This window comes from Corvus moneduloides, chromosome 10 (genome assembly GCF_009650955.1).
Source record: "Corvus moneduloides isolate bCorMon1 chromosome 10, bCorMon1.pri, whole genome shotgun sequence".
Lineage (NCBI taxonomy): Eukaryota > Metazoa > Chordata > Aves > Passeriformes > Corvidae > Corvus > Corvus moneduloides.
In genome coordinates this window covers 24,207,393-24,229,045 of record NC_045485.1, presented here as the reverse complement: position 1 = coordinate 24,229,045, position 21,653 = coordinate 24,207,393, and the positions used below count along the sequence as shown (strand labels likewise).

Below are 21,653 nucleotides of genomic sequence, written 5' to 3'. Positions count from 1 at the left end.
GCAATTAAATCAGCTAAAGATAATCTTTAACATTCACCTGATGCAGTTAATTAAGTGGTGAAAAATGAAACACTGATTAAATGAATTGAATCCTACGTTGCAGGTAGCGAAGTTTAAATTGGAAACAAGAATTCACAATCAGTTGTTGCTTCACTATTTCAGATACTTTAAAGAAGCAAAGCTTCCTCAACCTAACTTTGCCCATTAAAATATTTCATAATGGCCTGTGTTATCCACAGACAAAAGCAAACCCTGATTTAGAAAACACCTAATAACTCATCAGCATAATTGAAAACAAAATGCTTCACTGCATTCTTCCTCTGCCTATCCCAGCCCTTTTTCCAAAACACAAAGATAAATAATGTTTCAGCCCAACAAAGAGTGTATTTAAGTGCAATAAATGAAAATAAAAAGAAAACGACCGAAGACCCTGATTCAGCATGTAAGTACTACGAGTTCCAGCAAAGTGTATGGGAAGGCACAATAATATCCATGCACGTGTGCATTCGAATCCAAAGCCCCTCACATGCACTAGTAACATTATCACTTTTGTGTCCTCTCCTCCACTCTTACCATTAAATTCACATTACAGCTTCCAACCAACCCAACGATTTAACATAGCAATCCAAGTGGACTGCAACAGGAACCAGAAAATGCTCCTAATTCAAAATCAACACGTAATGGCTTTGTATCCCTTAGACAGCAGTCCTGAATTTTATCAGATATTAGACAAAAAAAAATCATTTATGAATTGAACAACAATATGGAAAAAAGAAAATCTGTATTTTCTGTCGCCCAAAATCGAAATTATTCCATTCTGCATTTCCCATCGGTACCTTATCTTTTGCCATAACAGCAAACAGGCCAAAAGCTGTTGTGAATTGCTGGGGGTTTTTTTTGCCATTGACACCTTAAAGTTCCTTAAAAAAGTAAGTCCAGAAAGTGAACACCACGTACCTGATCATTTATTTGACATGCAACAAGGTTGTGCTGATTGTAGCATCCAGCAAACTTGATATATTTGAGCCAGTTTCCTACATCTGGTTGACTGGCATCTATGCAGAACTTCACATTGCAAAACTCATCCAAGATCTAAAAAAAAGAATACGAAGGAGTAAATCTTTCTCTTGCTGGCTGAGTATTCTAATCAAAAGATAAATCACAGGTTTCCAGATAAAGAAGTGAATAACATTAATAATAATAATAGTAATAGTAATAATAGTAACAATAATAGTGTGTTTATTCACAAGTATGTTTCCCTGCTGAGATTTTTTTTGGAAACTGTCAGAATGTATACACAATAATAAAAAGACAATAAATGTTCTGAAAAATGTCTTGGCAAATATTTACATGTAATCAAAATGTTGTCTAATTATTGCAATGAAACACTATGTTAATTTAAGAGGGACCTGATTTTCTATGCATTCATCAATGACTATGTTTGAAATTATGATTTTAATTAAATAGGACTCTGACAGGAATATAACAAAAAATATTAAAATCGATGGTGTTGGCTTCATTTAAGGTTTCTGTTTTGTTTCAGGATTTACATTGATTGCAGCACTCATTTAGAATTTTCATATTTGTTGCTATGAACCAAACTTTATCTGGTTAGCAGAGTTATTTATCTTGTTTTAATATTACACTTCCCGAACAGTCCTGTGCAACACTTAAATCCCTCCCCTTAATCGAAGCAAATAATAGAACTCCTTATGTCAAAATAAAGAGAATAAATGAAAAACAATGTAAACACTCATGCAAACCGTGGCAGTATTCAATACACACCAATAAATAGTTCCAATTATGCAGACAATAAACAAATATAATGAGACTGCTAGTGGACAAGCTAAAGACGATGTTCTATTCTAATATTATGACAAATTACTAATCATTACAGCGGACTGAATATCATTACTTGCAAGCTCTACCATCGGCCTATCCCAAACTTCCCACAGCATCCCAGGGAACTGACTGCTAAATTGTAACTTCTTCGGCTTGGCACCGGCAGCAGCCACCCCATTTCACCAGCAAAATAAAGGAAACAACCTTAAACGCCCCAAACGAAAGGCGAAGGCCGAGGGAGGCTGTGCCCCGCTGGGGAGCGCGTGGAGCCGCGGCCGGGCCGGCGCTGCCGGTTCCCGGTCACCGGGAGCCCACGAAAGTCCCTGCTAGGGCTCTCGGCGGTCCCTGAACGCGCCCCGCGGGACGCGCTGTCCCCATGGGGGCTGCCCCGGTCACCCCCGCGCCCTCCGGGGCCGGGATCGGGCCCGGCCGTGGGGTGGGGGGTGCGGTGGGTGCGCGCAGCCCGCGGGGCTGCCGAGCATCGCCGCGCCGCAGCCGGCTCTTCCCCCCACCTCCAAACAAGACGGTGGAAAACCTCAACCCCGGTCCGGAGGCACCCAAACCCCGCAGACCCACGCGCCCCGCGGCCGCGCCAGGCGAGATCGGCCCCCGCGGGCGCGCACGCTGCCCCGCCGCCCGCACCTCCGGCTGCTCTTGGGAACGGAATGTTTAATTTTGCCTTTCAGAGAAACCCCCAAGGAGGGAAGGGGGCCTCAACCCGCACTCCCCGGCGTCTGGGGTCTGCCCCGGGGCCGGCGGCGCGGCGGCACTGACGGGGCAAAGCGGCCCCGTCCCGCGGGGCCGTGGCAGCGCCGCCGCCGCGCTCGCCGCTCTTACCTTGTGTCGCCAGGAGCCCGCGGGGACAGGGAGGGGGGACAGGGACAAATATCCTTCAGGCGGCTGGAAGCAACATCTCGGCGTTAAACACGAGCGGAGGCCGCGGCCGTCGGGGTCTGGGGCAGCGGCGGACGCGGCGCGGGGCGCTCCACCATGTGCGGGGGGCGGCGGGGCCCGGGCGGGGGCTGCCGGCCCCGGAGGGCTCAGCGGCGGCGGAGCTCGGCGGGTTCCTGCCGGCTCGCCATCACCGTCCCCTTTCGGCCCCTCCTGGTCTTATCGGCTGGCTTTTGGGGGGAGTGTGCGCGAAAAAAGTTATCGGGGAAGGGGGAGGAAGGGGGGAAAAAAAAACCCACCCCAAACTCACACAAGCCTCTTCAGGGAAAGGAAAGGGGAAAAAAAAAGGAAAAAGAAAAATAACAACAACAAACCCCACCACGCACCGCTCAACAAAACAAACTTCTTTCACTTCTCCGCCGGGGATGGGAGAAAAGTGAGTGCGCGTGGGAGGGCGGACGGGCGGGCGGCTCTCCCCCTCCCCACGCCCGCAGCCTGCCCGCGGCGCTGCTTCCCCGCCGCACCCCCGGGCAGCGCCCGGCCCGGCCCGGCCCGGCGCGGCCCTCTCCTCCCCCCCTCCCCGCCCACCCCGTCGGGCCGTGCCCTCCCGCCGCTCCCCTTTCGGGCACTGTCTCTTTAAAGCGGGGCAGCCCCGGCCGCTCCGGCCGCCTTTCCACCCCCCCTCCTCCCCGGCCCCCCCGTCCGGGGCGGCGGCGGCGGCCCTCCCGGCGCGCTTAAAGCGACAGCGGCCCCGCGCCCGGGGGTCACCGCCAGGTCGCGGAGGAGCGGCCCCGCCGCGGGGGCTCACCGGCAGCCCGCGGGGGCGGCCCCCGCCAGCCCCCCCCGGACGCATCCCCCGCCCGGGGCCGGCGGTGCGCTGTGCCTCGGGCCCTCGCCGCTCGCCTCTATTTATTCGCCGTCGCCGCTCGCCCCGGTGCCCATAGCCCGGAGCGGCCGTCGCGGCCGCCCCGCAGCGGGGGCTGCGGCGAGCGGGAGCCGCGCCGTGCTCGCCTCGACGGCTGCTCCCGCCGCTCCGGGAGCCGGCGCGCCCGGCGCGTTACCCGTGTTGTTCCCGTCATCGCGTCACTCTGGTTATTAATAACGATTTTTGATGAAATGCAACTTCTTTTTTTTTTTTTCCCGGCCAATTTCGCGACGACCCCGTTTGGTGCCGCTGAACCACCTCCCCGTTTGCCGGCGCTTCCTAAACGATTCTTTTTTTTTTCCCCTTTATTTCTTTGGTAACGAATCCCATGAATGGAGCGGCGGGAGGCCGGGCTCTACCTGCCGGCTGGGGCGGCGGGGCCGGGCCCGCTCCCTCTCCCTCCCGCGGGGCAGCGCAGCCCCCCCGGCTCGGGGCTCTCCCGGCGCTACAAGCGGACCCGAAATCCAACCGCGCCGCAAAGCCGCAAACGTCCGCAAAGTTTGGAACAGCCCGGGCTCACTACGGCGAGATCCTCGTATACGTGCTTTTGGAAGAGGGCAGAGGAAGAAAAAATTAAGAGGGCTGAGCTGTATCTTTTATTGCACCATCCAGAAGTGCCACCCACTTTTTTTTTTTTTTTTTTTTAAGTGCAGATGTATTTTTCAGACTAAAAGTGAATTTTTCTTCCCTGGGGGGCCAAGAGGGGCCGGGGAAGGAGAGCGGGGGGGAGGGCGAGAATCCGGGTGACAGGAGATGCTGATGGATTCGTCTCAGCGGCCCGTTATCTGTGACATTGACCTGTTAGCTCAGATAATGGCTATTGTCCGAGGGGAGAGAGATGGGGAAAAAAAAAAAACAACCCAAACAAAAAAAACCAGCACGCAGTGGTGGTAGGTAGGACAGGAAAAAAAAAAAAAAAAAAAGAAAAGAAAAAAAAATTCCTTTGTCAATAACCTCAAAAAACCCGGTGGGAGATTCCCAGAGCGCCCGGGCCTGGGAACCGGCGCCCGCCCGGTGTGCGGGGCCGTGGGTTCCTGCCCTCCCTCCGCTCCCCATTGTTGGGGATTTTTTTTCCCTTCTTTTTTTTTTTTTCTCTCTCTCTCCCTCTTTTTTTCCTTTTTTTTTTCTTTTTTTTTTTTTTTTTTTTAATTTAGCCATAAATTGGCCCGGCTCGCGCTATGAGCTGTTCTATTTTCTCCCTGTCAGGATGAGGGATTTGCTTTATGATGCATTGTGTATTAAATACAAGTAATCTGGGAAACTGATTGCTCGAGCCCATCGGCCTGATCAGAGCCCCCGATAGGGAGCCGGAGCCCCCCTTCCCTCCCCCTCGGCCGTGCCACAAAGGGAGGAAACGCCGGTGGGTAAACAAAAGGGGCTCCCGGTACCAGCGGAGCGCGGCGGAGCCGAGCGGGGCCGGCCCGCACCCGGGCTCGGCCGCCGCGCCGCCCGCCGCCGCTGGGTGGCGCTCGCCGCCGGGACACCGCGGGACGCGCCCTCAGCGGGAGCGGGGCCGCCTCTCCCCTTTTGGGGGGGAAAACCCCTTTTTTGATAGTTCCCCTTCATGCAGCGCTCCCAGCGGTTCGGCTGTAACCCAGCGCGGCCAGAGGAGAAGGAGGGGTAGGAAGCCTCATGCCCCCGAGCCGGAGGGGTTCGCGGCTGGGAGGCGCGGAGGGTCAAGGAACAGCCCGCCGGTCGGGACCTCCAACATCCCGACCCGGGGATGTGGATACACACATCAACACACGTCGATGTGTTTCTTCTTTCATGCGACAATCTTCTAAACATCTCTTGCCGCCTTTCCCCTCTCCCCTCGGACGGTTCGGTGGGCGCTTCAAGAGGCCCAAATATTTCCACAAGGCCCCGTTGGCAATCGTTTATTTAAAACAAGTTGCTCTATTAGTGGAGCAGTCAGGAGTTAGCACTCCAGTCTGCTAGTAATTCCCACCAGGCTGTAAACTGATGCCTCTTTTAAGCCTTTAACTTCATGGTCGTCCCAGAAGTAAAAGTTCTTCTAATGGAGACCCTATGGGCATCATGCATTCCAGCACATCATTAAAGCAAAGCAAAGTAGCTCGGCCACAGCCAGATGAAATAACGGCACTGTCCACGTTTAATGGGCTTCCTGGGGCCAAACGCTGCTGAGGACAATGGGGGAAAATCAGACAGGTCACTGGTGATTTTTTAAATATCGTAAATGTTCATATTAGGCTTAATATTATCCTTCTGTTTGTAGACAAGCCACTCCACAACCACCTTTGTGAGTGGGGTTTAATGTTATATACCTCCTCAAGGTGACTAAACACAACATTGAGCATCCTGACTAACACTGCGGTGAGTGTTTGAAACACTGGGTGAGTGCATTAATGTGGAGAGAGAAAGGAAAAGCAAAGCGAAACAAGCGTACAGAAAACAACGGCTTTCTGACATATCCAAATGCTCCAGGACAGACCTGGGAAACAACAACAGGAATGAAAGGCAACACAGTTTCTGCATGTCAATTCCTCCCACCCCGTGTTGTGGATATCAACCTGGAAAAAAAATAAAATCAGGTGAAAACACAAGTGTTGCTGCTGATTTCAGGGGGAAGAGTCAGATAATTTCCAGCCATTGTTGAAGGAGTGGGGTGAGCATCGCAGTGCCCCCCACGTCGGTGCCCTGTCCCTGCTGCCCCTCCTGCCCTCACATGCTGCCCGGCTCATCCCTCCCAGCCCAAAAGGCAAGTGAGGGCGAGGAGGAGAAAATTAAAGGTAAAAAAATGTAAATAAGAAATTTCCCTTGGTCTGGAAATGAGCCCAACTGAAAGCATGTTAATCTCCACCTCAGTAATTTGGTTCTCCTGGAGAAGACAGAAGCCCTGCTGCTGTGCCCTGCACTTCATAAATCACGTCTTTATGTGGACAAGGTCAGGGCACCTAACAGCTCAGACATGGGCCTTTGCAGTGGCTCGGAGGGCTCCGGCATGTTTATTCTCTCGCACAGATCTCTGAGGAGCAGTCCAGCACGCTTCTAATTACTTTTGATTATTTTCATTTGCTCGGGTCAGACTGGCTTTGCCGGCACTGCTGGAGGGTGGGTTTCCTCCCCCCAGCCTGGCTGTGGGATGCAGGGGGATCAGTGCTGTGCCCTGCACCCCCTTCCCCGGGGCAGTGCAGGGCTCCAGGGATCCCTGGAGCTCACCCCACCAGTGGAGGGGGTCTCCTTTTGGCAGCAAAGCCTGGAACCTCCAGCTGAGTCAGGGACCCCACAGCTGACCTCCCCCCATCCCCTACCATAGCCAGGCAGAGCGGGACATTTGCCAGTGTGAAATGAAGGGTGTGCAGAAAAACACACACCCCACCCCCCACCCCCCCCAAAAATACCAACTGCCTTCAGGGAAAAAAAACCCGACCCTGCATCCTTGCAAAAATATTACAGTGGTGCATGTGCAGGCAAAAAAAAGTTGAAGGACCTCTGCCATTCCTGTGGGGACGGAGCTGTGCTTGGGGAGCTGCAGAGCACATGGAGCCCCAGCCGTGCACAGAGGCAGAGAATGTGTTGGTCTGCTCTCTGCGACTGCTGAGCAATCACAGCACAATCCATCGGGAATGCACGGTGCCCACGCAGGGTGGATACACGGTAGAGACACATGAGTGTCCCTGGCAATGCTGGGGTCCAGGTGTGGGTGAAGCCATCCCTGTGCTCCCAAAAGCAGTGCTGCACCCCCTCTTATGGTCTGTAACAGCACACGGCTGCTACTGGCAGAAACCAAACTACCCAAATACTGAGCAGAAAAGCTCTACTTTTTCTCTCCCATTAAAATCTGAGCTCGATAATAGCATGTTCCTTCATATCCCAATCTGAGCTTGACAGCCCAACCCTGTATTCTCATCCTGGTGTGAGTGATCCCAGCAGACCAGTGGCCTCATGTCCTGTACCCAAGTGTGCCAGCATCTCCATCACATCTTAAAGGCGAGGGTGGGTGTGGGTGCCATCACAGCTGGTGGTACCCACACTCCTCGAACAGGGGCTGCCTGGTGGGAAGGAGTTTTCTGTAAGATTTTACTCCTGTCTGGGGAGGAAATCCTGTAGACACCCTTCCTCATGGCAGGACAAGATGTTTGCCGTGCTTCAAACAAACCATGGCCCTTGCAGCACCCCCCAAAATTTGGTGCTGAGGGATGCAGTGCTACATGTCCACCCCCCTGCTGTGAGCACACTCCTTGCAATGCTTTCCTCTCCAAGCCTTTCCCTAGCTTTCCCTGCCAAGGCACGTGCTGTGGCGCTGGATGCTGAGGACTGTTGCTGTTTTCCTCTGGAGTGTTCATTACTTCCATTACAGAAGAGTCTGCAAGCCTCCAAATCCAGCCTGGGCCATTTTCACACTCGAGGTTACTGTACCCACAGGGTGAGACAGTCCCTGCTGGATGAATCTGGCATGAGTTAGGCTACGGTAAAAATCCAGGGAGAAACGCATATTAGCCAGCTTGTCTTAGCACCTATGAGAGCCAGGGCAGGGCAAGGCAAGGCTGACTTGTCAGACCTGTCCACTCAGAAGCTGTATTTTCCTGTGCTTCACCTTCTCGTGTTTTGAAAGGAAGCCAAAATCCTGGAGAATCTGGGAAATTCCATTGGCGATGCCCTTGTTCTGCATTTTCCCGTGTGCTGGGCAGCCTGGAAGGCTCTTTTCTTTCTTAACCATCCAGAGAGTGAAAGACCTTGAGCATGGCCCTCCAAATCCTACCAATATGACCAAAAAATGCTCCTGTTTTCAGGGCTTTTTATCACTCTCTTATTCATCCTTGTTGAAATAGAACTGAGTAAATCCTTAATGTTTGTACTCACTCCTGCTTTCCCACAATATGCTCATCTGGAAATGGAGCAGTGGGACCCATGAAGCCAACAGAGGCTCCACATGGGGTGGCCAGAGGCTCCCACATGATGTAGCTGCTGCTTCGCTGCCTGAAAACACAACTTTTGGCAGAAGCTGCCCTAAAAATGGAAGATCCCTAGGAAATAATCCCTGAGTATCCAGGAGGTAGGAAGCACTGTACAAGGATTTTGCAGACTTCCTTTGTATGTGCATAAGAATTCAACAAGGTTCAATTAACCTTCCATTTCTTCCAATGTTTTAATTTTCAAGCCTTCTCATTTGACAAATAATCTGAGGACCTGCTTTGGAAGACTACTTCCAGTCCCAGACCCCTCATGGCATGTGAAGAGCCATGCAAGGAGGGTGTGTGGCAGCAAGTCCTGGGGAACCATTTGGGTTTAGGCACTATCCCTGATCTGAAAACTGAATTTGCAAGCCAAAAGGATGGAGAAGAAAATGTGGAAGCAGGGAAAATGCCAGGCCAAAGGAGACTGAAGGGGTTAAACAACAGAACTTTACACAGCAAGAATTAATGTGATGCATAACAGCTAATTCTATTTTAATAATAAATTTTAGGAGTGACTGGCTATTTTCAAAGCATTCCTGTTGTAGCCAAAGTTTTAACTAGGCGTGCGAGAGTAGGCATAAACACCTGTGGACTTTATAAGAGTAAGAAGCAATTTATCACCCAATAAAAAGTCAAACACTCATGTTAAAATTTTCAGGTTTGCATTTGCTATTTTAAGTGTCACCTGTGTGGATGGTTCTAGGGGAGGTTCGGAAGAAGTGGATGCACATCCTACACACAGAAACACATGTGCACACAGCCAACACAACCAGCTCTACAGCAGGGAAGAAAACCTGACTGAAAGCACCAATGTTACAGTTTCATCCCTCCTATGTTTCATATTAAACCCATTGTGATCATCGACCAGAGTTGTCTAAAACCTGAACTAAATGGGCATTAAATCAGTTGCCATATGAAATTACTGCCATTCGATTTTCAGATAAACCACAAAACTTGATGAACTAACATTGTTCCAGCTGAATTAACTCATCATCCCCGGGAAGAAAAGGTTGTGGAGTAAAGAAAAGGCTCTAACAGCAATGATTAATCCTCCTCCTATTGCAAGGCACTTGCCTGCAAGTAGAGAGATGCCCTGCTAAAGGCAGGCTGAGGAAGCACGGTGCCTCCAAAACATCACTGCCTTGCCAAACCCTGACAGTAGTGTTAAACATTATTTACATGTGGGTAGGAGAGGGAGATTTTTTTGTTATGGGCTTGTTATGAAACTATAAATAGGTTAAAATCCCCGTCAACGGTTCAAGTCATGCTTGGTAGATAAATCCAGGGACTGAAATTCAGGAATGTTAATTTATTCAGCTGGTGGAGGAACATGCAAAGTTGATCCTTATCCCATACTTGGGCAATCAACCTGGGATTATGCCATAAAGTATTCGGGCCATGGTGCCCTGTGAGTGACGCAGGCTCCCCACCATGGGCAGGCAGAGCCCTTCATGTCCCCCACCCTGGCTGTGCTCAGGGTCCTGAGCAGTAAATGCTTAACTGGCCCGGTGCGTGCACAGCAGCCCACCTGGGCGTGCAGAAGTGCTACTCCACATAAATTAGTCACACATGGGCTAAGGTGCCTGATGCATTTGGAAAAATCTTACCCTGAGAGCTACCTGGTTTGCTGTAAAAAGATTTTGCTCATCAGGAAAATTTGGGGAAGGGAGGGGGGAGAATATATTTGATGCAGATGTCCAAATAAACCTGTCCTATAACCCATGGATCACAATGGGTTATTAATGAAATAGCTGTGAACATCAGCGTATCCTTGTGGCGGATTTCTTTCATAAATGAGTTGAACATTTTCCAATTTCAGGAAAGTGCTGCTACCTATAAACTTGGAGATTAAGGGCTTTTTCCCCTAAGACTCAGATCCCTCGGGGCATTTGTGTTCTGGCATGCATCCCTTATTTGCTGAAGAAATTTCAAACTTGGTAATTTAGCACCGTACTGATAAAACAAAGCGTGGAAGGAAAAAAAAAAGCAGCAGTTGGGCATGCATGTGAAGGAGGAGAGAGGTGAGTGGTACAGCTTCAGGCATTTTTTTTCTGCTTTTCTTTTTTTTTATCCACAAGTCATACTGCAGATTTTGTGTGAGATTCATAGAGAAAACATTCCCAAGATACAACATATAAGATGCATATCAATCCACAAGCTGAGTTTTGCAGATGCAAAATGACCTGCAGAATTCAAAGGAGGATGGAGGCTATTTTATAACCATTTTTTTTCCCATATAGAATGGAAAACCTAAGATTTATTTAAGCCTAAAATGTTGGGCTAAATTTGCCACCAGCAGAATTATGAGTATTAGTATTATTAGCATTACAGCAGCACCTAGAGGACCCAGTGGAAACTGGGACCCTTTGTGGGTAGAAAAATAATAAACATGAGACTCTGTCCTGAAAAGCTTACAGTTGGCATGGATGGGATAAAAATTGTGCCAGATGGGAAGATTACCAATTTATTTTCACAGATGGAATATGGAGCTCTGCTCATGGAGAAAATCAGTGGCAGATTCTCATGCAATATTTTGACATAACTTTCATTCACTGAGAAGTTGTATTTTATTCCTTTTCTTTGACTGCAATGAACAGAAATTCCTCTCTGCCTGCTGGTGCTTACAGCTTCTCATGGATAAATAGTGAGAGTCTGCTTGGTCACTGCCAGTTAAAACAGGTCTGCATGCTTTAATATGGTTCATCTGTAGCAGAAATTCTACTTTATCTCCCTTTTTTAGCTAGGAAAATATTTTAGCCTTGGAAATGAGCAGCTGATGCTTTGGAACAGATCTTTAAACGTAAACACATTGTGCTGATTGGTGCCATGAAAGCTCCTCCTATAGAAACAGTTTTGGGGAGTGTATGTCAAACTCTGCCTTTGACTTTTGTGGCAGAAATGTGAAACGGAGTTCATGATGTCAAGTCTTGTTGCTAGGAGTCCCCCAGCAATCATGCAAGTGCTGAGCATAAGACGGATCATGATCCCCACCAGGCAGAGGGGGAGAGACTGCCCCAGCTTCTCCACTGTGCACTCCTAAACCTCACTAAGTGGTTGCAAAAAGCAGCAGGGAATGGGCATGTGCTCAGGATAAAATTGCAATTTTTTGGGTCCATAGAAGCAAAACAAGGCAATGTGTGAAGAACAGATGTCTTTCCACCAGGAAAGATTTCTGAAGCTGCATGATCTGTCTTGCTGGGAATCCAGTATAGTAAATACAGCACTAAAGATCATTTCTTTCCTTATGCTTCTCTGGAATGTGCTGGAATCCTCACATGGGACAAAGCAGGAGAGCCACTGGGTTAAGGAGCTGTTGTAGGATGTTTTAGCTGAGGAGGATGGTCATCTTTGGGGGCTTTTCAAGGAGTCATAGTGAGATCAGGGTGGTCACATATTCCCCAGGGAAGCACCAACAGCTCCACGTCCTCAACACAGCACTGACGTGAGAGCATTGTCTACCTTGGGGCTGAACTGGTGGCCAGAAATGTTGATCAAGCCCAGGCAGAGCACCATTTCCACACAAGATTCCTGTCACTCGGGGGGTCAGACAGGACACTCAGACCAGACCTTGGCTGCTCCAGGGCTGTAGATGGAGGAGCTGCTCCAGCTCCCAACAAAAGTCAGTCCTGGATCCTCCCGCTGCCTTCAGCTCCAGGACCAGAGGGCTGGAGCACAGTACTTTAGTGCTGTATTTGTGAGCCCTCCACAAATAAATGGCATCTAGAAGCTGTCCTGCCAGGCACTGTGAACAGAAGCTTGAGCCAGTTGTGTGTTGCACGAAGGATATCTGTCAGCTTGGGTGATAAAGAAGGAATATCTGTCACGATATGAATGAGCACAATTTTCCCTAGAGCTTGTGGCACATTTAACAGTGCTATAAAAGATGAAAGTGGGAGTTATGAGTGCTCATTAGCACTTCAGAATTACTTTATTATTTAATTCTCTAAATTAATCCTTGAATTTTGTCTGAAACTGAAAACACTAGGTTTAGATCGAGGTTGCTGTGGACCAGGAAATACTTCTATGGAAAGAAGAAACTGAATTGGTTTGAATGATTTATAAAATGTGAGGGTTTCATTCCAAAATATCATTTATATGCCCAGAAATCTACGCAGCAAATCTAATCCAGCAAAGGAAAATGAACATTCTCAATCCATGAATAAAGATGGAAAGTAATTCTGCAGTGGATTCAGCCTGTGCCTGCCCATGTATGACAAGTAACTTGATCTGAAGCCTTTTTACACATCTGTTAGGTTTGTATTTACCCTGAGTTTAGGAGACAAAACGTGGGGACAAAGAACATGTTGATAACCTTGAAGAAAGCAATGATAATAATAACTACTCTCCACACTGAGTAAAGCACATCCTTCCTTAATGCATTCACTGATGAGAAAGAGGGAGGAAGGTCAATGCCAGAGTCAAGTACTGACCAAAAACCCCAAAACTCCAGTAAATCCTGTTCCTTCTGATAGAGTGCACCTCCACCAGTTTAAGGGGTACAAAAAGAATAAGATGTAAATGGGGTTTATATGAATAGGATATAACCAAAACCTTGACCTGATTTCCAACCAGCCACAGAGTTTGGTGACCATGGGGGATGTTGTTCCAGGTGATTCATTGCAACTCCAGTCAGTAGCCAAGTGTCCAGCAGACACATCTGAAGTGCAGTGACCTTGGCTTGTGTGAGTGAGGCCAGTAGTAAAAGCAAATGGAACTTAAAATGAAAGGTGTATATTTTTAGAAGAATTTGTAGTGTTTGGACTCCAGCTTTAGATGGCTCAAGAGTATTTTGTAAGCCAAAAATCTGTTCTTCGGTTCTGGTTTGTTGATTAAATATACTTGTTACCAAGAACTTCAAGCAGGTAAAAATTTTAAAAATACCTCAGCTAAGATTTTATCAGCTTCAGCTGCAACACCGAACAACTAAAATGTAATAGGTCTTCAGAGCTCAAGTTATTTCCACTGACTGCTGTATAATCAGCATGTTAAATCTGGGCACCTCTTCAGGCACAGTTATTTGTGTGATATATACAGATCGATACCTATTGATTTTATAATTTTGATTCATCTCTATGCAGTGATTCAGTTTCACACCATCTTATTTATCAAGCTTTTCTCCATAACTTTGCTTCCAAGCTTCCTGACACTTACAAGGCACTTGAGGAGGGTCCCACTTCAACCACCCCTTTTGCCCCTGCATCCAGTGTTAGTGGGCACGCACTTGGTCATATTCCAAGGAATTTTATACACTAAGAGCTGCCACAGGGTACCCAGCGTTGTTGATGCATGAGGATAAAGTTCATAAACCTCCTTTCCTAATGCCATGGCCTCACTGGCCCTGTTGGACGTGGAGCCAGTCCCCAACTTTCCCTGGAGGCTTTGCCACCCCAAGAGACCGAGTACAGACGCGTGTTTCTTACCCAATGGCCATGCCTTCAAACTTCCCTCTGTGCTGGCTTATGAAGACATGAGGGGGACAGAACTTTACACAGAATGTTAAAATTAATTCTTTTTAACCTTGGAGCTTTTTTGAACCCATGCTGGCACCTGAAGTCTACCTCTACAGCTGCTCCCATGGACACAGCAGCAGATTGAACAGAGGAGCTGGCACAAAAAGCGCAATGGTGACTGATTAACAGCGACCCACTCGACACACTGGAGGAAACCAACCCCATTGCTGCCACTGACAGGGCGTCAGGGAAATCCTGTTAACCTCACTGCATTGCATATATGCAAATGACAGCAGATTAACGAGCGTCAGCGCCGCCACTGTTCCCACTGCGTCACGCCAGTTTGCATCACAACAAATTATGTATGGACACATGAGATGCCCCAAATAGACTAAATCATGATTTAGCAACTCAGGTCTGCCCAAACTCCAGCTCAGTGGGGCAACCCAGGTCTCCAGTGATGTGCCTGCTGCTGGCAGCCCTTTTGCAGCACCATGGCGGCAAGCGGTGACAGGATGCGAGGCAAATGTGGTTAAAAACCATTTGCTGAAACTCATGTGGTGAATGAATTTAAGGGAAACAGGAAAAACTTCTTCATGTTGAAAATGCCCAACATAAAGAACTGAGCTCTGTTCTTATGCAATGATTTCCAAATGTTTTTGTAGAAGGTGCTGAAGGGAGCTGGGATGTACTGCACCCGTGAAATGGGAGTAATTAGGGTGGATGCCTTTGGAAGGGAAACAAAAAGGATTGATGAAGACTAAACATTTCAGGGGGGCTCACACACTCCAGCAAGATAGAAGCATGGGCTAATTACAAAATAGGACCTATCACCATGCAAAAATAAATGACTTCATAAATAGCTTTAGATATCATGTTAAAAGCACCTTTGGGAACAAAAAGATGCTATGCTAAAAACAGGAGATCTAAAGAGCTGTTATTACACATCCATTACATTTTCTGAGCTGTCGCATTTACTTTTTGAAGTTCTGTACACATGATACAGCAAGGCAAAACATTTTATGTACCGTAAGAAATTTGAAACAATGTTTAATGTTCAGAAGATAAAGTTAACAAAACTACACTTCAGTGGCTTTTTTATTTCTCTATTTTACGACCTTTCAAGAACTTAAGAGTAAAAGGAAACAAGAAGGAAGGATAAGCAACCATACGCTCCTGCTTGCTTTTTTCTACATTGCTGATCAGAGCCCAAGGCAGAAATCATAATAAAAAATGTCTTCTTTTTAATGTCTAAATAGGAGCTGTTGAAACACTGATGGTACGAAGTGTTTCAGGATGGAAAGCATTTGTTCCTCTTGCAGCTATCAACAGTCATATGTTACATTGATTTTCCGATTTTTTTCCCTGAAATTACAGAAGCCCATCACGTCTTCATGACCATTTGGAACAGTTTGTCTGCCGTTTCTGCTTTTTCTAAAACCAAAACCAGCTACAACGATGACTTGCAAGAACAATTTCTACAAGCACCAGGCAATTCAGATTATTGATATTTTCTCCGTTCCTTCTAAATATCCTTGGTTACATGTTGATGACATCGATAGCGATAAGTACTGAATTTATTGGGCAGACATCCCCCCACAAAGTTTCATCCTGCTGGATGCTAAAATGCTCCTGATGCAGCTGCTGTGATCATTGATGTTATAGCACAAACACACACACAAAATCCACTTTCTAACCCAGGCACCCACTTCAAATTCAAGTTGCTCATTTCACTTGGAAGGAGAAGGCAACCACAAACACACAAAAAAAGAGTGAATGTGATGGGTGATGGATGCGAGTTTTAGAGCACGGTGTAGTTCACTAATTTATTGGCCTAATGAAGAAAAAATTGATATCTGAGTGGCAGGAGCTACACCAAACATACACCATCCTGCCAAACGTACATTAGATGGAAACAGGTGCTTAGTTTAAACTGTCAAAATCTTCCGCAGTAGAACATCTATGCTACTTGTTAATAGAGGGTCTGGTAGAAAGTGAGGGACTATTTCTAGTGGTTTCAGGAGGAAGATGCAAGGGAAATAGCAAGAATACCAGCCACGTTTCATAAATGTATTTCACAACATATCTGGACCGAGTAATCATTGAACTTTTAAAAAATCCATCAGCTTAAAGACTATATTCAAATATATTTTGAACGTTCCTTACCATGTTTTTATGACATCTGTTATTTCTTTCAATGACAGACTTTTCTCTCTTTAAACTAGAACTTTCAATGGGATGTCTTCTATTACAACCCTGTAGATTTACCCTCTGTAATTCAGAGGTAAGTCTAGGCAAATCAGAAGGGATTTTAGGGGCTTGACTTTGTACCTGCAATCCAAGTTCTTGTGGTCAAATTCATTCCTGATATAACTTCACCGAGCATTTTGGTGCTTTTTCACTAGGGAAGAATTTGCACTTGGATGGATTTATTCCTGGCATGAATTTCAATGTTCAAATACAACTACTTAGAGTGACACCCTTCGACTAAAATCAAATGTATGGGGAAAAGAGATTGGTGAGTGTCTTGGGAGTAGCCTGTTGGTGTTTTGAAGGATGGTGGATGTAGGATACATCTACTGCATCTCTGTAGCTGATGTTATGGCTTTCTAAGTATGGTAAAGGGTACAATAAGTTGGGAGATGCCTGTAGCAGGGCAGCAAGATGCAGCTCCCCTCCCCTGTGTTTAAGACCAAGGATGTGATGGCAAAAAACAGAGAAAAAAACCTGCTTCTTCAGGAGTTAATTCATGATCCTCAGCCATCTTCCTCTCATTTCATTGGAAAAAAATATTCCAAACACTTCTAACAGTAAACTCTATAGGGGGCTCATGTCACTCATGACTGAATTGGCAGACAGCCCAGGGATGGAACAGGGAAGTGAGAGAACCATATCCCACCAGGAACTCATTGGTCGTGTAGTGGGGTTGGTGATTGCATTGGTACTTTGGGTGAACATGGAGTTAGTGTATGAGCCTTTCAGAAAAGATATTTAATGACCCACCAGTCCTCTGAAACTTCCCAAATCTGAAAGGACAACTCTGTGCATGTAACCATTACATGGGTTGAACACCGACCCGGGGAAAGTGTCACCTCCTGAATCATAGGGGATGCTTCCAGTAACATCAATATTTTCCACGGAGGTCCCCCAGCCAAACCTGCCTTGTCCCAGCCCTGCTTGGAAGGTCTTTCAGGGCTGTAGCACAAGGTGGTATGGCAGAAGACCAAGTCAAGGCATTATTTTATTTTGTTTTGGTTAGCAGAGTTGATATTTGGTCAAAGGCTCCTAGCTGTGAAAGGATGAGGAGCTGCCAATTTCTAAGCTAAATGTTGTACATTCATATCCTGCTACCACTAACTCCATTATGATTAGTCAGGAGTGAACTTAGAAGGTTCAGAAATAACATTTGGATAAACATCCCCAAATTTTGGATGCTTATCTGAGCCTGACCCAAACCCCCTGAGTATGCAGAACTGAGCTGGAAATCTGGCAAGAATGTTAATTTCCACACTTTTCATTTCTCTCTTGAAGGCTATATTTGCAGTTTAAGATATTTCCTTTAATTGGAATTAGCATAATACATTATTTCCCTATGGTGAGAACAGCTTTTCTGTAGTTACTCTGCCTGTTTGGATTTTGTCCAAGGAAGTACAAAAGGGGATGAAAGTGAACATGAAAATCCAAAGTAAATAAGTGAACCAAACTCTTTAAACCCCACAAATGGGTAGATTCTGCTTAAGGCTTCCCCCCAAATTATTTTTTCCAACCCTAAAATGATGCTCTTCTTTTTTAATGGTGCCTCTGTACTGGTGCCAGTCATACCCCTGTCACATGCATTTGTTAAGAATTAATGATTAATAATAATTCATGATTTGGGGAATTTTCTGCCCCTTCTTTTCTCGTGTATATCACTGCTTCACATAGCATCTGATTTGTTTAATTCCATTAATTATCAACATCTACAAAAATATTGTGCCAGGTATGGTGAGTCTTTGGGCAGCTTGGAGTTACATTCAATAAGTGTTTGATCTTGCAAAATTTGTGAGTTATAAGATGCCAACTCCATGCATAGACTAAATTCTGTGATGTTTTTCTGTGCAAATGTAGTATTTGAGCAACAAATGGAGCCTTCAGATGAGAGAAACTTCACATCCAGGTTGCACAGGGAGGCCCAGCTTGTTGTTGAGAAGACCCAGCCTATGCAGGTGTGAATCCAGCTGTTAGACCTGACCTTGCTGCAGACCTTGCGGTGAAGACTGTAAAACAAAAACCTTGCAAATACCCAAAGTGAGGTTCTTTTCAAACTAACCTCTGCAAATCAGCTGATGATACAAGGTGCATTCAGAAGGACACGAGTGACCTCAGACCCTTTCCGAAGCAGGGCTGGGAAGGTCGTGTCAGCACCCAGCTGCTCACCCTTCCTCCTGCCACTCTTCCCAAGCAGAACTAATTATAGCAGCAGCATGTGCGTGTGTGTGGAGGGATAAGCACAGCACATGGATACATCCACACACATCCACAGATCCGAATGTTTGCTCACACTAAGTAACGAGCAAAACAAATAAAAATGAGTATTGACATGAATGCCTGTTACCCAACGCTCCCAGGGAAGAAAAGCAAGGCCAAGTGCTATTCCATAAGCAGTACTCAAAAATATTCCCCTCCAAGCTCAAATCCAGAACGTGGCATGGAGACCAGCTTGAGCACCAAAACAGAAACTCAGCCTGGTGTTTCCCAGCTCCCTGCCCCTTATCAGGGAGATCTGGGCACGCTGCCGGGCAGTGACTGAGGGCTGTGCCGCTCCTCCCTGCCAGCGGGGACGGGGCCGCTTGGGAAAGGAGAAAATGTCATCCAGCCTGAACACAAAGGGCAAGATGGTATCTCACTGCTGGTATGGTGAAGTCATGTACTAGGAAAAATATATTTAGCTGTTCCTGGGTAGTCCCCAGGAGGCTACAGAGCTGGTCTGATACCGGCCTTGTTCACCTGCCCCAAAGCACCATGTGAGACACTCATGGCTGGGGCACAAAGAGGCTCAGAACGATGATTGGCCCCCCTGCCAATGACCCCCAGGAGCACTGTGGGAAGGGGGAATGACAATGCTTACACAGCTGGGGACGTGCCAATATTGAAGATGCCAGCTTGATCAAAGACAACAACCAGGATCATACAGAGAGATCTGTCACCAGAAACATGCCCAAAGTGAAGAGCAGAGACATGAAATATTCCCATCATGAAATCCTGACTCCAGTGAGGGCAATAGAAGAGCCGTGATTGCCTTTTGGACAGAGAGGGCAACAATTCAAGTGTTTGTTTAGCCGTCAGAGAAGGAACATTACTTGGTGTACAGCCCATACTGCTTTGCGATAAACATGTTATAAAACAGATATTTGCTCAGAACTCCCACTGCATACAATGGGAAAGTCACAGGGAAAGGTGGGGTTGGAAAATGGGCTTATAAAATTATAAAAATGTCATGGAAGAACACAGGCTGAAGGATGGTGGCAGATCTGTTCTCCTGGCTCAGCATCCTGAATTTTGTTGTTTCTTCTGCTGTTTCTTCTGTCATGTTACCATAATTTTACAGTTGAACTCATCAGCTGGCATTTGCCAAAGTCACCCTATTTAACAGTGCTGTAAAACAAACAACTCAGAAGAATTTGTCTCTGCAGCCATGTACTTTATAAGGCCCAAGTCTGAATAAATATGTAACTGTTCACACCCTTTCAGAAGTGCTGGAACAGGAACACACTGAACCCAGAGCACTGATTTATATCTAAAGCAACTTTGACTCCAAAGTAAGAATGAAAATGTAGGTTAGATGGATAGTAGGTGCTACAAAGAGTTATTGCTCTCTTGTTTTACACCTTAGAGAGCTGTGCGGGGTGGGCAAGAGCCCAAGACAAGATAGAAAACAGCCAGCTTGAATGCATGGACTGGAAACAAAGGACAGTCACAGCTTATCCCACCTGATTGAAAATACCATTCAAAATCATAATGTGCACTATAAATCAAGATGAAGGGTGGGAGGGTTATCTCTCAGAAGCTTCTCTCTACTTTCCTGGTAAGGCATGGAGCCCTTCCAAAAATACACCAGCTCTGCGTGCAATGCCTGAACGGCTACGTGGAACTGCACAGCCACTTGCCATGCATGAATTCAATCAGCTGAAAGGACCCACTGAACTTAATTGTGTTAATCAAAGGAAAGTTATGCATCCTCGCTGACCACAGAGGGAAAGTTGGCAAATGGTTTGAGATCAAGTCTTCTGGATTTCTCCTGCACAGGCTGGGAGAGCAGAGAAGATTACTCCTGGGCAGCCCTCTTGAGCCCAGCAAGCTGAATCTTAATAAATGAGCAAGCATACAAGCTATCTGTGTAATTCTTGTATACACACTGTGATTTACTTTGTGAAATTCACACGACAAATAATAATTAGCTGTTGCACTATAAACCCTCATTTCCCAATGCTCAGTACCAAATCGAAGTAGCCACGTGTTTAAAGGACTTTGCCTCTATTCTCTTAACGTTGAAATGTTAAAAAAAGAGTTAATTTGAGAAGGGAATTATTACGGTCAGGTTGCGTGAGATTCACTCTGATGTACTCTAAATTATGTGTTAAATGATGATTTCCAACATAGCCTGTAGCAGAGAGTTTGTTTGGAATGACATTTGTTGTGGCACCAGTGGCCACTACGAAGATGAATTTATATATACACTTAGAGCACCTGCCTGCAGAGGTGTCGCAGAGAAGTTCTGCATGAGCAGATGACAACAGATATTTTGCAAGCTCTCACAAACTGAATTTGTGCTCCAAAATAGCAATGAAAAGGTTGTCTAGAGCATTTTCTCCACTTCTTTCATGAAATGCATGCAACCACACTCTCAGTTGTTGTTATTAAGAATTGCATGGTGATTTCTTCAGCAAATAACCCTCCTTTAGCAAACTAGCCACACTGCTGTGGTTTTTTACAACCTGTTTAAATTTTGGTTGTGCAGGTTTTGTTAAACTGCTTCTCTTGACTACGATTGTGAACAGTGACATTTATAATTTAATATAACATTTGAAATTCTATTCAGACACATTTGGGCACCAGCATCTACACAAACAAAGTTCTGATGCTCTGAGATTACCAGAATACTGATAGAAAGATAACCTACACAAAGGCTGAGAAAGGAGAAATGATGGATTTGCCCACTTTTCTTTCAGCTCTGTTAAGGAACCCATCCCAGTGAAGTCACTTCTTTACCCTGCAAACATTGAGCTCCGGTTTTACAGCTCTGTGATTTTAGGTAAATACAACAGTGTCCATGTCAGGAGACGGGTGCCACCACCCCTGAGGATAGTGATCACAGTCTGAGCTCCTCTGCTGGGGATCCCTTTGTTGTTTGGCCACCAGGCCTCAGTATCAGGACCTTTGTTTTTCACAGGGATTTCTTCTTCTCTGGGCTTTTATATGGAGTGAATAACACCTCACCCACTCAGGTGTGTGAGGCTTTCCTTATTTGCAGCACATTTCTTCCTTACCTGCAGACTCACTACCTGCTGAGAACAACCTGGGACCTGCTCACATTCTTTGAGAGGTCCTCAGGATCCTGCTCCTCAGAGCAAGAGAAGCAAGGGGAGC

The 21,653-nt window shown here is 46.6% G+C and overlaps 1 protein-coding gene across 8 annotated transcripts in view; it reads right to left on the bottom strand.

Annotated features, from left to right (window-relative positions):
• Positions 1-21,653, bottom strand: part of MECOM (MDS1 and EVI1 complex locus) — a 327,506-nt gene that overhangs the window by 45,745 nt on the left and 260,108 nt on the right. For 7 of the 8 annotated variants that reach the window (XM_032119852.1, XM_032119854.1, XM_032119857.1 and 4 more), the window contains exon 3: positions 958-1,092. In XM_032119852.1, the coding sequence (XP_031975743.1) occupies positions 958-1,092 (135 nt within the window). Of the gene's footprint in view, positions 1-957; positions 1,093-2,679; positions 2,876-21,653 lie in introns of those variants that run through there. The other variant, XM_032119856.1, reaches the window with a different exon arrangement.